The sequence below is a fragment of the Trichinella spiralis genome (assembly GCF_000181795.1).
Source record: "Trichinella spiralis strain ISS 195 chromosome Unknown Scfld5, whole genome shotgun sequence".
NCBI classification, from domain to species: domain Eukaryota; kingdom Metazoa; phylum Nematoda; class Enoplea; order Trichinellida; family Trichinellidae; genus Trichinella; species Trichinella spiralis.
Genome location: NW_003526944.1, coordinates 4,790,774 through 4,802,481, shown reverse-complemented (window position 1 = coordinate 4,802,481; position 11,708 = coordinate 4,790,774). Strand labels below are relative to the sequence as shown.

General features: G+C 34.5%; 3 protein-coding genes across 3 annotated transcripts; 2 read left to right on the top strand and 1 right to left on the bottom strand.

The window, feature by feature from the left end:
• Nucleotides 1–3,070: 3,070 nt before the first annotated feature.
• On the top strand, nt 3,071–4,741 carry Tsp_09176 (5'-AMP-activated protein kinase catalytic subunit alpha-2). The gene has a single exon (XM_003375548.1). It carries the CDS (start codon nt 3,071–3,073, stop codon nt 4,739–4,741), a length of 1,671 nt encoding a protein of 556 aa, XP_003375596.1.
• A 313-nt stretch (nt 4,742–5,054) lies between these two features.
• Nucleotides 5,055–7,956, top strand: Tsp_09175 (conserved hypothetical protein). Its single transcript, XM_003375547.1, has 4 exons — nt 5,055–5,072; nt 6,959–7,111; nt 7,177–7,366; nt 7,484–7,956. The coding sequence occupies exons 1-4, from the start codon at nt 5,055–5,057 to the stop codon at nt 7,954–7,956; spliced, it is 834 nt and encodes a 277-aa protein (XP_003375595.1).
• A 387-nt stretch (nt 7,957–8,343) lies between these two features.
• Nucleotides 8,344–11,300, bottom strand: Tsp_09174 (serine palmitoyltransferase 2). Its single transcript, XM_003375546.1, has 12 exons — nt 11,104–11,300; nt 10,533–10,881; nt 10,285–10,439; nt 10,131–10,249; nt 9,911–10,035; nt 9,740–9,833; nt 9,473–9,670; nt 9,293–9,420; nt 9,112–9,238; nt 8,916–9,051; nt 8,707–8,836; nt 8,344–8,436 (listed from the first exon to the last, which is right to left on the bottom strand). Exons 1-12 carry the CDS (start codon nt 11,298–11,300, stop codon nt 8,344–8,346), a joined length of 1,851 nt encoding a protein of 616 aa, XP_003375594.1.
• Nucleotides 11,301–11,708: the final 408 nt, after the last annotated feature.

The window sequence follows — 11,708 nt, the reverse complement described above, 5'->3', positions numbered from 1 at the left end:
TTCAAAGTTTGACCTCTCAACTTGCAAACTTTGTTCCAACTGATCGATGCTGCCAGCTAAAATATTTTTCCCAAATGAACAATCATGCTTCATGCATGTTGCAATTCACTGCATAAATAAGAAGTGTACGTATTGCAAAATGTTGCCATGTTCCACAAAAGCGCAAATAAATTATGCTTTTTTGCTTTTTAGAGTTGCTGTTTTCGACTAAATTTAATCACACTATCTTGAAAATTGTTACCACTACGCTAATCTAACGTTGTCGTATGTTGAATGTTCAAAATTGAACTTTCCAACAACTATACAAACGGGATAATAATGGAAATTTTAATTCGTTTTTTTTTAAATAATTCTAGATTCTCATCTTCAAGTTACAATTGATACTTTTGTATGAAGGTTATAAAATTTGTTTTTTATTTCTTTCTTTGCTGCACTTTTTGCTGGTGATGTATGCTGTTGCAAAAATACCGAATAATTGAGAATATATAACAATTGGAGCATATTCTTTTTTTAAATTAAAATATATTTATTCCAACTTTTTTTTGAAATTAAATATTGCATGTAAGCGTTTTTAGTTATTGTTCAAATTCAAAATGTTCACTTTGAAGTCATTAATTATTGTTATTATTGTTGTCAATTACAGTAATTTAAATTTGACAAAAATTACTTTTTGAAAATGCATATTTGAATATTTACTGCTTTTTTTCTACTCATAATTCAACTTAGTGAATAGTGCTATTAATTAAAAAAATTTGATTAAATAGATTCATCAAAAAATGCCTAATCGATAAACAAAACATAATTTTTTTAATTTGAATAGCTTTTTCTTCAAAAAAAGTTTTAATTAAAAACTAGCTCATTAGGTAGGAAATTTACATACATATATTTTTTTCATTTGATGAAGTATTCATCATCGATATTGAAAACATGCAAAATAAAAATGCGTCTTGATTGATGCTTCCTGTTCTATTTCTATACGCAACGGTGACAACACGCAAAAATGACAACATATCAAAAAGGTATATTTAAATGAAATCGACATTTCAATCATTTCTCTTTGTTCAAACTGACCAACCATTTCAAACTAATCAGCTGGCCGGTTGCATTTGTTCTCTGTTTATTATTTTCAATTTTTTGCACAATTATCATTTTTACTTTCATATTTGTCAACATAAAAAAGCTTCAATAAAAAAAGCAAATAAATGTAAGTATTCAATTTTGTCGTTTATTCAATTGAAAATCATTCACAGTTGTAGAAATTTGCATTTTCCCTCAATTTCATTCAATTCCCTTATCTTATTTCAATATTAAATTTTCATAAATATACAATAAATTTGAATCATATATAATGTTGAGAATAAAAATATTCAAAACGATATTTTATTACGATGAATATCGCACATAATTTCATGAGTAGATGGAGAAAACAAAACGTCAATCGTAAAATTCATCTGTTTCCAGTTATTCATCATTCATCAATTATTTCAGATTGTAAATATTGAAGAAGTTGTGAATTTGAATAAACACTTTACTCCAGTTTTCTGACAACCTTCAACAAGTACAACGAATTTTCTTCTTCATCGACTACTACTAATTGTTGGAATAAAAAAGAACATCAAAAATGACTCAACCGACAAAAGTAAGTCTTGACCATGTATACAGTATCTGTTTTTTGGTATACTTTTTTAACTTGATTTTCTTTTATTTTAAATATTATATTGTTTCTTTTGATTGATTATTTCGCTAGTGCAAATGAGATCAAAAAGCAGTGTAGAAATTATCTTAGTCATGTGAGCAGTGTTCAAGTGAAGATTCAAAGCAAAGCACTTAATTTAATCGAGCATACGCGCATTTGACACGTTTTTTGAAGCGATCAATTTCCTAGAATTTTCATCTATTAAAAAAAGAGCCAAAAGGTGCTTCATATTTGTTGCATCTGTTGCAATGTGATTAAAAAATTACTTTTTTTCTGAACACACTTGCAGAAAGTAAAAGTTTATCAGAAGAGAAAAATTAAAAACTATCTTCAAATAATGTAACCCTTCATTGCATTGATAATATTTTTCGACAATTTCGTCACTTACGTCAGTGTTATTGCGCGATAAATGGCCCAGTTAACTAATTAATATTTTCGATTATATGTTGACAATTTGACTGCATACTTCGTTTTACAAATTTGGCAGATAATTTCACATGAAATATTTAACAATTTTCAAATTCCTTACTAGTCAATTGCATCAGCTCAAAGATAATAAAACAGTAGACAGTTATGCTAGCTCATGGAAATTACGATTTGCGTTGTGAAATTGCAATTTGTATTTGTATAAATTTAAATATCTAAATTCCTAAATATGTTGCCAACGTTTTTCACTTCAGCAGACGGAAACGGTTAGTTTTGATTAGGATGTATATTCTTCATATTGGCATTCTATCACGGGGTTAACAAAACAATCGCCAATAATAATTACAATTACATGAAAATTCATCTGAATGGTTGTGAAAATATTATTACTTGATTTTTAATTAACAAAAAAATTCTCTCATGAAATGACCTGCATCACTGATCAAATACACGGATAAAGCATGAAATTTCGGCTGACGCTTATATAACTGTTAAACTGTACGTTGTAAAAAATCGAATTTTACATAAATAAATAAAGAAAACTTTTTAAACTGTAAATTTAACTTATAAAAAATTAAAAACTATTTATTTTCGCATTATTTTGTCAAATTATTTAGTAAATGTTTTGTCACGAGTAGTTAAGAACTTATGCAGCACAAGTCGAACCACGAAAAATAAATATTTTTCATTACAATGAGTAAAAATTAATTTTAAATTTTAAATACTTCAGTTTTGATGAGTTATTTGAAAATTTTAATCAAAACAATGAAAATTAATATTGACGCGCAGGTAAATTTACAGTAGCTTATTTTTCTCTGGATTACTGTGAGTGTTAATCTCTCATAAAGCTACGCGTGGCGGATTGTTTTTGTCTGTGTGTCGGACGTTGCGCTTTCGGCATTCGAATACATTTCTCTGCTCTGTTCGACTATTGTTTTCTTTTGCAAAATGGTAGATCTGTTGAAAGAGAAACCGGTAGTAAAAATTTACCACTACATTCTTGGTGAAACGTTGGGCGTTGGCACATTTGGCAAAGTGAAAGTTGGCGTGCACGATGTGACTGGACACCGGGTTGCGATCAAAATTTTGAATCGTCAAAAAATTAAAAACTTGGATGTGGTTGGAAAAATTCGTCGTGAAATTCAAAATCTGCGACTATTTCGCCACCCGCACATTATTCGTCTTTATGAGGTGATCAGCACGCCAACCGACATCTTCATGGTGATGGAATACGTGTCCGGCGGTGAACTGTTCGACTATATAGTCAAACGTGGGCGCTTGCAAGAGGACGACGCTCGTCGCTTTTTCCAACAAATTATCAGCGGCGTGGACTATTGTCATCGTCACATGGTTGTGCATCGTGATTTGAAGCCAGAAAATTTGCTTCTCGACAGTGAAAATAATGTCAAAATTGCCGACTTTGGTCTGTCCAACATACTGACCGACGGTGAGTTTTTGCGCACCAGTTGCGGCAGTCCAAACTACGCTGCACCGGAAGTGATCTCTGGTCAGTTGTATGCCGGTCCTGAGGTGGACATTTGGTCTTGTGGCATAATACTGTATGCGTTCTTGTGTGGCACGTTGCCGTTCGACGACGAACACGTGCCTTCGTTGTTCCGTAAGATCAAAGCTGGCCAATTTCCAATACCCAGCTATTTGGATGATTCGGTGGTGGACTTGTTGTTGCGCATGTTGCAAGTCGATCCGATGAAGCGAGCCACTATTAAGGATATTGTTGCGCACGAATGGTTCAAGAAAGATTTGCCAGCTTACCTGTTTCCACCGTTGAATGAACAAGAAGCGTCCATTGTGGATATGGATGCGGTGCGCGAGTTGAGCGAAAAGTTTCGCTGCGATGAGGAAGAGATAACGGTCGCATTGATGGCCAACGACCCGCACAATCATCTGGTTATTGCGTACAATTTGATCCTGGACAACAAACGCATCGCTACAGAGACGGCCAAGCTGACCATGGAAGAGTTCTATTCGCCGGATTTGCCGACAGATCGTCCAGCGTCTATCATTGCCAGACATCCGGAACGGATTGATGCTACGCGTACATTTACACCCACGCTGGAATCGGTTCCGAACACCCAGCCTGGCAACGGTCTGCAGGTGACCGTATCTCGACCGTTGGTACAGTCACTGCGTCGGGCTCGTTGGCATTTGGGTATTCGATCGCAGAGTCGACCAGAAGACATCATGATTGAAGTGCTGCGAGCGATGAAAGCGTTGGATTACGAATGGAAGATGATCAATCCGTATCACGTTATTGTTCGACGACGTCTGAATCCAACCTGGCCGAAAATGAGCTTGCAACTCTATCAAGTTGATCAGAAGGGCTACTTGCTAGATTTTAAAAGCTTGTCTTCGGACGATTTGCTGGATTGTCATCTGGCTGGAAGTTGCGGCAGTTGTCGACATCGTCTCGCCGCATCGTCGGATCGTACTCAGTCGTTGCCAAACAATCCAGCGCAGAGCTCTGCGGATGCAGAGCCGTCGACGTCGTCTGCGGCCACTGAGCAACCACCATCCGAAGGCGCGGCTCAGCCAAAACCGCCCCAGACTATGCTATTTTTCGAAATGTGCGCCGCATTGATCGGCTCTTTGGCACGTTGAAGCGGCGTAACGCTTAAAAGCAGCATCATTTCATTTCATCAATGGGATGGTTGGTTTACTTCTCATTTACAATACACTTATTATCCTACGGAGTATCTATCAAACAGTGTTGTAATCATTCCCATTTACTCTTTTTTCTTCAGTAGTTTAGTCCATTTTAATCTTCTGGTAGCTACGATGGTGAATTTCTGTTTCAAATACGTGTGTGAATGTTATGCTTTCCGAGTGTGAAAACGTGTGTCTTTGTGTATGTTTTTGTATGCTTTTGTGCGTGGTTTCGATGTATGTTCGTGTGAATGATAAAGAATTTAGTATGTTTCACTGTACTCCGGTTAGTTTGAGAAGTAAAGCTTGATCGTTAGCATCATTTTTGCATCGTTATCCCTGTCGTTCGTCAAATTTGTTGTTGTGTTAGTAAGCGTTGTGTTTGTAAGCGTGAATAAGTGACGCAAAATTTGAAACAGTTTGGCAATTTTGCCACGTAACTTTGAAAAATATGATAATCGAGTGAAAGCCTTTCAAGCAGTAAATGGAAAGAGTTAGTTAATTATGAGTGAAAAAAGTGAAATAAGAGACAGGAATTAATTTACATATTCACAAGAAAGTTTTACAAGATGGTTAGTTATAATATTGATATGACAGTTTAGGAGTTATGCTGCTTGTAGAGTATGTTTTTGATTTGCAGGTTGTTCAAAGAGGAAAGAAATTGATATATGTTCATCTAAATCGATTTTTTGTTCCAAGTATTTTTGCCTATACGTGTACGAGATAAATTATGTTTTTCAGTGAAAATTGCATGATTTACAAATGCGACGCTTTAGTTAATTCACATATATTTATTCAATTTTTACTTCGATGAAAGATACGTAATATGGTGGGAGTAATTATTGGCGTAACTAAAACAGAAAAGTTTTCTAATGCGCATAAGTATGGAAAAGGTCAGAAATATCGAGCAAAATGGCTTATCATTACTTATATAAACTTTCATGACGTCTGACTTTTTCAGAGTATAACACTTCATTTTATATATTTAGAAAATTTGTTTTCTCTTTTGTTTTTAACTCTTCTGTGCAAGTGTAGGTTCAAACTCTACAGTATGAAAATTTGGACATGAATTTAAATTTACGGTTTTAGGAATTTTTTAAAATCAAAATAGTTATTAATCACAGTCTGTTAAAGTTAATTCAGTATTATGAGGTTTTCCATTTTCATCAGATTTCGTAATTATTTGATTTAATGTATTGCTGCTTATTTCGAAATTTATTAAATTTCTTAACGGGGGATTTTCTTGTTTCGAAATTTGCAATTTGCATTCTTTTTTTGATAACAGCAGTGATTATTCGACAAATGTGAAAATTATTAGTGATTTAAAACAAATTTTCTTGTACTGTTTGATAATGTATTACTGATATGTATGTATAACTTGACTATCATTAGTTGTTTTTAAACAAAGTGATAGATAAGTAGTGATTTTAGAAAATTTAACTTTGTGAATGAAACTTATTTTTGTCGAAAAACGATTAATGTTATTTGATTTTTTTCTTTACTGTACTGATAAACTTTACATAAAGTTACAAATAATAAAATCAGTTAAAAATATCATTTTTATGTGCATTTGTTTTTGATTTATTAAAGTAAAAGAACACTGATGAATGCAAGTACAATTTGCGTCAATTTATGTAATGTTTGACGCAAACTGACCTATTGTAGTTCACATATACGGGCAACGCTTTACTAAGCATGAATTGCTTTTTTTACTGAATATTTAATGCTGAACAAACTTTCCTATTGCGAATTGCCAACGTTATCGTCGGAATAGATAAAATATGCATTGCGTGTTATTGAAACTTGATACTTGAATTTCTGAAATTATGTAAAACAGCAAGACAATAGTTGAAAATTCCAATCAAGCTATTCATATATGTGATTGTGATTCGCATCAATAAAAGTTCTTTGGCTTGATGTCAGAATTTTGGTACAAAAGTTCGTAGTTATCATGCAAATTTTATTATTTTACGTGCTGTAGAACAGAAAACGATCCTACATTTTTTGAGATAACTTTTTCGCGTATACTATGTCAGTTGTTTATTTTGGGAAAGTAAGTATTGCAAAAATAGCATTTTTTTTTAAATATGATCAACAACATTTTTGCAAAAATAGAATTTTTTCTTTAAATATGATCAACTAACATGTAAAGATAAAAGTTAATATTTTTAGACATTGTCAAATAGCAATAATAATAATGATAATAATAAAATGGATGATAGTATACAAAAAGAGAAGCAACACATTGTGATCGATGCGGAAAGCATGGTGAGCGATTCGTCGCTTTACAAGCAATTCAAAGAGAAAGACGACTATCTTTTGCGAGTATTTTTTGTTCATTTCAAAATTATTTAAATTTTTTATGAAAATTTTGTTTTATTTTTATTTAGCAAATTGAGAATCTTTCTGGTCAGCTACGACGAGCACGATCGCTGGACACTACTGAGCCGGCGATCATTGGTTTCGGTGGTCTCGGCTTTGCAATCCTTACCTCTCAGTTCCAACGTTTCGGACATACAAGTGTTGGATTAAATGCCTGCGTTACGTTTCTTTTCGGCGGCATTTTGCAATTTTTGGCCGGTAATTTAGTAGTTTAATTTTCGGATACTTTTCAGAAATAAATTTACATTAAATATTACAAAACAAGCTAGCTAGCGAACAAACAAACACAGTGCTCATGCTTCTTCTCTTTCTCAGGTGTACAATTGCACAAACGTAACAATGCATTCTCATATGGAATATTCTGCATGTTCGGAGTGTATTCGATGTTACTGGGCGTGATCACGTTCTGCCATTTGGGGAATTTTTTCGAAGTGAAACCCTTGGACATGTTACCATTGAATATCATGTTCGCTTTGTACAACGGTTTCTGGTTGGCACCGACCATGACCATGAGCATTGCCAGTTTCGCGTTGACTTGCAGCTTTTTTGGAGCTTTTGTTTTCCTCTGCCTCGGTGAAGCAGTGCCACCCCATGTCGAATACTGCACCAGCTTGGCAAGCAGCGTCTGCTTCATTGCGGGCGGTATACTCAGCTGGTATTTCATGCTCAACTTGGTCTACGTTGAAATCTACCACCGTGACGTGTTTCCTCTCGGTCCTCCGCCGGTGAAGCTATTCCATAATTGGATAGGCTACTTCAAAAAGCACAAGAAGCGTTCAACAATTTGACTCTCAGTTATGGTGGCGAACCCCGGAAGTTAGTTTTCAAATTAACTACAATCGCATCCCGATCGCTGGCTGTGCTTGCCTGCTTGCTCAGCGCTGAATTTATCGATAACCTGAAATTTATTATCCACACAATTATAATTTATATATAATAAACCAACAGTGCAATGCAAATTTTTTTTTCTTCCTTTTCGCATGAATCAATAATAATGTTTTCGTTGTTTGGACAATTGAACCAACCAACCAACCATAAGTGAAAGCCAATCAATGAGCAGAATAAACAGTAAATAAAATTAATCAGCAACTAATTGGACCGAACAATCGAGATAAGCATGCGACACATTAGGTATATTTTTAATCATCTTCTTGTTTGCACAACCGCCGAACAGGTCAGTATTCGATTACTTCATCTTTCAAATGTTCGCATCGAGAAGACAATTTCAACATCATCGAACCGCCGACTTCATCTATAGCTTCCAGAGCCTGCAAAAATAACAGTAAGTAACACATTCATTTCTCACCAAAACACTAATACTGAAACGTTATTCTGCTAACTTTATGCAAATTTATCATCTGATATCAAATTTATTAAAGAAATGCTCGTGGAATTGTAAATCGCGTGCGCGACTTTATTTTCTTATTTACGCGTATCTGTTCGAAAATTCTTATTCTTGCTTTGCAAAATGTTCATTTCTCTTATTTAATATTTTATAATTTTACATCTTCATTAAAAAGAAAACAATGCAAACCAACCTGATCCAACTGTTCCTTAGTGTGGGCGGAGCTAATGCAAAATCTAGCTCGTCCGAGTGTTATTGGAGTGGCTGGAAAGCCGACCAAAACCACTCCAACTTTTCGTTTCAACATTTCTCGACTAAAATGACTGAAACACAGAAACTGTTGCTGCTTAACCAAACCAAATCCAACAGGCATGATAGATGTTGTTCAAAAATTCAGCTTACTTCATTTTGGCTGGGAAGTAGACCATCATTGGAACCACAGGAGAGTTGCTGTTTCCAAATAAGATGAAGCCCTTTTGCTTGAGTCGTCGACGAAAATAAATTGTATTCCTTTCCAATTTGGCAATTCGACGGCTGCCTATAATTTCACAGAAATTTATTATCAAAGAAAAATATGCCAACAGTTTTTTTAACATACCTTCGTCAGTGCCGTCCAATCCCATAAGTATTTTCAGTGTGGATATGATTTGCTGTGCAATTGGAGGCGAAAGAGCTGCGGCGTAAATGGTGCTGTAACTGTTTCTCCTCAAATAATCAATCACTTCCTGAAACACAAAAATAATTCGAATGATGAAGTTATGCTGTTTATTTCATAAAACCTTTTTTCCAGCTATATAGCCTCCAGCTGCGGCGAAGCTTTTCGTAAATGTGCCCATGAGAATATCCACGTCTTGTGGATCGCAGCCATAATAATCACAAACACCACGACCACGTTTTCCCAGAGCACCTGTGTTCGAAATTTATTGCATCACTACCACTGCACATATTGTGTACTATACCAATGCTATGAGCTTCGTCTAGGTATAAATAAGCTTTGTATTTCTTCTTGATTCGAATAATTTCTGGCAAGTTGACGATCGTTCCTTCCATACTGTAAATTCCTTCAACAAAAATCAAAATTTTCTTGTACGGCCTACGAGTTCGCGGTTGTCCATAGACAATTGCGTCGCGTATTTTATTTTCCAAATCAACCGTATCTGAAAATATTCATACGTCGAACGCTTTAATAGTGATTATGAAAAACAGATTATTTAACAAAGATTTACCGTTATGCTTAAATACTTTTATAGTAGCTCCAGTGAGACGACATCCAAGTATCAAAGATGCGTGATTCAGTTCATCACTAAGCAACAAACAACCCTATAAATAAATAGTATTTTCAAATGGAAATTCATTTAAATAATATTTTTGAACAAAAAAAGAAAGAATAAACGCACCTTCTCAGCAAAGCAAGGCACATTCATAGAATTCGTCGCGAATCCCATTGGAAAGCACAGAGCATCTTCAACTCCCAAAAACTGAGCCATCAAACGCTCCAATCTGTTGTGTATCGACATATTTCCTATAACATGATATTTCTTTCCGATTTTAATACTCTCGATTGATAAATAATTTTCAAAAACTATATACCCGCTTCTTTTCGGCTGCTGCACACACCGATACCGTATTTTCTTATGCTTCTTTCAACTTCTTCAACGCATGGTCCAGTGTTCTCAGCAAAGCCGAGATAATTATACGATCCAAGATTAATCACTTTCGTCTTTCCACCAGTGTACCTGAAAAAACGAATCTATATAATTTTAACAAAAACAATTTCAACACTTCAGCTGTACCGAAATGTCCATCCGTTGTCATCAGTAACTCGATCAAGTAATGTAATTTCTGCACCTGGTACGGAACATATCGGTCGATTCCACGAATCTCGTATACGTATATAGACGCATCTGGTATACAAAGCTTCAAAGTCTGAATAGAGAGGTACAAAATCCTGAAAGTAAAATCTGCGCTGTGCACCATGCATTGCTGATAAATAGGGCAGAATAATTAATCATCAAATACCTTCATTTTCGGAGATTCTTGAAAATTTTTATGCAGCTCAATACCAAGCCACCTCAAAAAATCTTGCACATATCCGGTGAAAACCAAAAACCCATATGTAAAATAGGCCATAATAGCGATAAACAATGGAGGTTGTTCGTGCACCACATGTTCAGCTACGGGCTTGCAATCCACTGGAAGGCCACGTTTTTCGCATGGTACCACAGGGTCGCTTACCAGTTTTTTACGACGCCATTTTCCCTCTAGATTTTCAGCTTCATCCGACGATGATTCAGCGTTCGAACATATAGAAACGCCTCTATTGCGAGATACATTTGGCTGCCCTCTCTTTGTTTTCGCTTTTTCAGAACTACAATATTATTTAGATCATTTTTCCCTGCTATGCGGAAATATTAAACAGCACTCCGTGATCAACTCTTCATATTCATACTACACGATATTGATATATTAAACATAGCAATTTTACTTTCCAAAAATAGCATCTCATTTTTATTCATGTCATACATCTAACGTACAATAATTACAGAGAAATGCAAAAATGGAACGACAAACATAGAGTACAATAACTTACTCAGTTTTATTTTTTGTCTGTTTTACATTTTTGGGAATTTTACTCTTAGATGACTTTGCTTTAGAGCGACGTCTGACAGATTGAACGTTCGGTGATTTAAGTTCCGATGAAGGAGATTTTCTGGTAGGCATTTTTCTGCTATAATCTAGTGTCAACTGCAAAACCAGAATTAAATATGAATATTTAAAGTAATACATTTTGTGTTTATTCAACAGTAATCAAATCAACATTCTGCTGTCAAGCTTCGTAAAAATTTCAAATACTTCATCGTTGAAACATAGTAAACAAACAAATTAAAAACATTTCAAGTACTATGCAAATATAAAACTGAATGAAGATGCAGAACGCAACAACATTAGCAAGCAATGGCAATGAATAAACAAACAGGAACAAACATTGGACCAATATAAACTTTTCCTACATAAACCTACAACCTACATACAAACCTGAAAGCAAAACATTCAACAGACAAAAAAATTAATCAGTAAATAAAAACAAAATATATATTAAAATAATATTTAATATTATTTTTTAAATCTCTTCACTTACAGAAAATAGAAATTTTTAAGAATGAGTATAAAAAATGTACGATAAGCTATCAGTTC

What these genes read in the sequence shown, in the direction of transcription:
- Tsp_09176 (XM_003375548.1), top strand. Translation starts at nt 3,071, where the DNA reads ATGGTAGATCTGTTGAAAGAGAAACCGGTAGTAAAAATTTACCACTAC.
- Tsp_09175 (XM_003375547.1), top strand. An exon ending in AAGACGACTATCTTTTGCGA is followed by an intron (nt 7,112 to 7,176) that starts GTATTTTTTGTT and finishes ATTTTTATTTAG; the next exon opens with CAAATTGAGAATCTTTCTGG. An exon ending in CATTTTGCAATTTTTGGCCG is followed by an intron (nt 7,367 to 7,483) that starts GTAATTTAGTAG and finishes TCTCTTTCTCAG; the next exon opens with GTGTACAATTGCACAAACGT.
- Tsp_09174 (XM_003375546.1), bottom strand. Translation starts at nt 11,300, where the DNA reads ATGTATTACTTTAAATATTCATATTTAATTCTGGTTTTGCAGTTGACA. An exon ending in ACAGCTGAAGTGTTGAAATT is followed by an intron (nt 10,250 to 10,284) that starts GTTTTTGTTAAA and finishes TCGTTTTTTCAG; the next exon opens with GTACACTGGTGGAAAGACGA. An exon ending in AAAAGTATTTAAGCATAACG is followed by an intron (nt 9,671 to 9,739) that starts GTAAATCTTTGT and finishes GAATATTTTCAG; the next exon opens with ATACGGTTGATTTGGAAAAT.